The sequence below is a fragment of the Mustela erminea genome, chromosome 9 (assembly GCF_009829155.1).
Source record: "Mustela erminea isolate mMusErm1 chromosome 9, mMusErm1.Pri, whole genome shotgun sequence".
NCBI lineage: Eukaryota > Metazoa > Chordata > Mammalia > Carnivora > Mustelidae > Mustela > Mustela erminea.
This window is the reverse complement of record NC_045622.1, coordinates 100,617,488-100,619,481: the sequence shown is the minus strand read 5'-3', so window position 1 is coordinate 100,619,481 and position 1,994 is coordinate 100,617,488. Positions and strand designations below refer to the sequence as shown.

Sequence of the window (1,994 nt, the reverse complement as noted above, 5' to 3'; positions counted from 1 at the left end):
CTTGGTGCTGGATCCCATGACCCTGAGATCATGACCTGAGTTGAAACCAAGAGTCAGATGCTTAACTGAACAAGCCACCCAGGCTCCCCTACATTAAAAAATAAATAAATAAAAATAAAAAAAAAATTCTTCTATTACAGAAGTTCTGTAAGTACTGGATGAGAAGGATTTGGGGTGGATTATACAAATCTCCAGCATTTCCTCACATTCCCTTAAAGCTCAGTATGTAGGTGGAAAAATAGGTTGATCTTAAGGAGATAGTGAAGGAAAATTTAATCTTTTAGGTTCTTAGAAGTGATATATATACTATACTTCTATTTTTCATTAAGCCCTGAGGCTGCTTTTTAAAACAATGTTAATATTCAATTGAACCAATATTTTATAATATAGATTATAATTTGATCACTAAAGCAAGTCAAGCTAATATAATAAAGCTAATATAATAAATATAATATAATAAAACTTTCCTCACTGGATTTCTTTGACTAGGAAAAAAAAGCTGTGCTGTTTAAAAAAAGCCAGTTCCCCATGCTGCTCCTGAAGCAACCCATTCTCCCGAGCACTGATTTGAGAAATACAGGTCAACTCAGATTTCCGACTGTGTTAACCAGACCAGTTTTCTCAGGGCTTCTTTCACGTCCTTATTCCTCAGACTGTAGATCATGGGGTTCAACATGGGGAACAGCACAGTATAAAATGTTGATACCATTTTATCCCTCTCAAGGGAATAGCTGGAACTTGGGCGAGAGTAGATGTAGAGAATGGAGCCGTAGTACAAGGTGACGGAGACCAGGTGGGAGGAGCAGGTGGAGAAGGCCTTGTAGCGGCCCTGGGTGGAGCGGATCCTCAAGATGGCAGCGATGATGAACAGGTAGGAGGCGAGGATGAGCAGTGTGGGGGCGATGACGTTGGAGGCCAGGAGGAAGTACAGCACGGCCTGGTAGCTCTCTTTCACATCACACGCCAACTTCACCAGGGGTGGGACATCACAGAAAAAGTCATCAACGACATTATCACCACAAAAATCCAAAGTGAATGTGTTGCTGGTGAGTATTATTGCATTGACAAAACCTCCAGTATAGGAAAATATAACCAAAGAAATGCACAATGTCCTTGACATGGCCTGAGCGTAAAGCAGGGGGTTGGAAATGGCTGCGTAGCGGTCATAAGCCATGGCGGCCAATAGGTAACACTCACTATATGCCAAGCCAGCAGAGAAGAAGAACTGAGCTAGGCAGCCAGCAAAGGAGATGCTTTTGTCTTCAGAGATACAGGTCACCAGGATCTTTGGGGTGTAGACAGAAGAATACCAGAGATCCAGAAAGGACAGATTCCCAATGAAGAAATACATTGCTGTGTGTAGCCGGGAGTCATTGCAGATCAATACCATGAGGGTGGCATTTCCTACCACAGTCAGAGAGTACACGCCAAGGAATACCACGAACAGGACCAACTGCATCACTGGGTCCGTTGTGAAACCCACTAGGATGAACTCAGTTACTGTATGATTGCTTCTCTCCATGGTTTAAGGAGACCTCACCTGCAAATTAAAGAGTGAAAAGTTTATTCCCTCAACCCATACTACAGGAATGCAATTTCTGTGATAAGCCTGTGAGATACAGTCAAGACTATAAGCTGTTAGGGCAAGTGAGATCAGAGCAGAAATTTTGCCTGATGAGGGCAGGTGATGGGAGCATTAACATATTCATTTCAATGAAATGCATTTAATAATAGGAAAGCTTGAGTGCTCTTGGTTGCTTACTTATTTTTCAAGAAAAATATTTCTTGAGCTCCAGGCGCCTTCTTGGCGTTGGGATACAGCAGTGAGGACAATAGGGCTGACTCCTATTCTACAAGGACTTAATTTAGAGTCCTACATGATGAATAAACAAATAAATGTGGAAATATTTTCAGTTAATGTTAGAGATATTAGGAAAAGCAAACTAGATGGTGTGGTGAAAATGAACTGGGAGAGGAACTAATTAAACTTAGAC

At 41.6% G+C, this 1,994-nt stretch overlaps 1 protein-coding gene across 1 annotated transcript; it reads right to left on the bottom strand.

Annotated features, from left to right (window-relative positions):
* Positions 1 to 586: 586 nt before the first annotated feature.
* On the bottom strand, positions 587 to 1,522 carry LOC116600246 (olfactory receptor 1013-like). Its single transcript, XM_032360377.1, has one exon. The coding sequence runs from the start codon at positions 1,520 to 1,522 to the stop codon at positions 587 to 589; it is 936 nt and encodes a 311-aa protein (XP_032216268.1).
* Between the last annotated feature and the right edge of the window lie 472 nt (positions 1,523 to 1,994).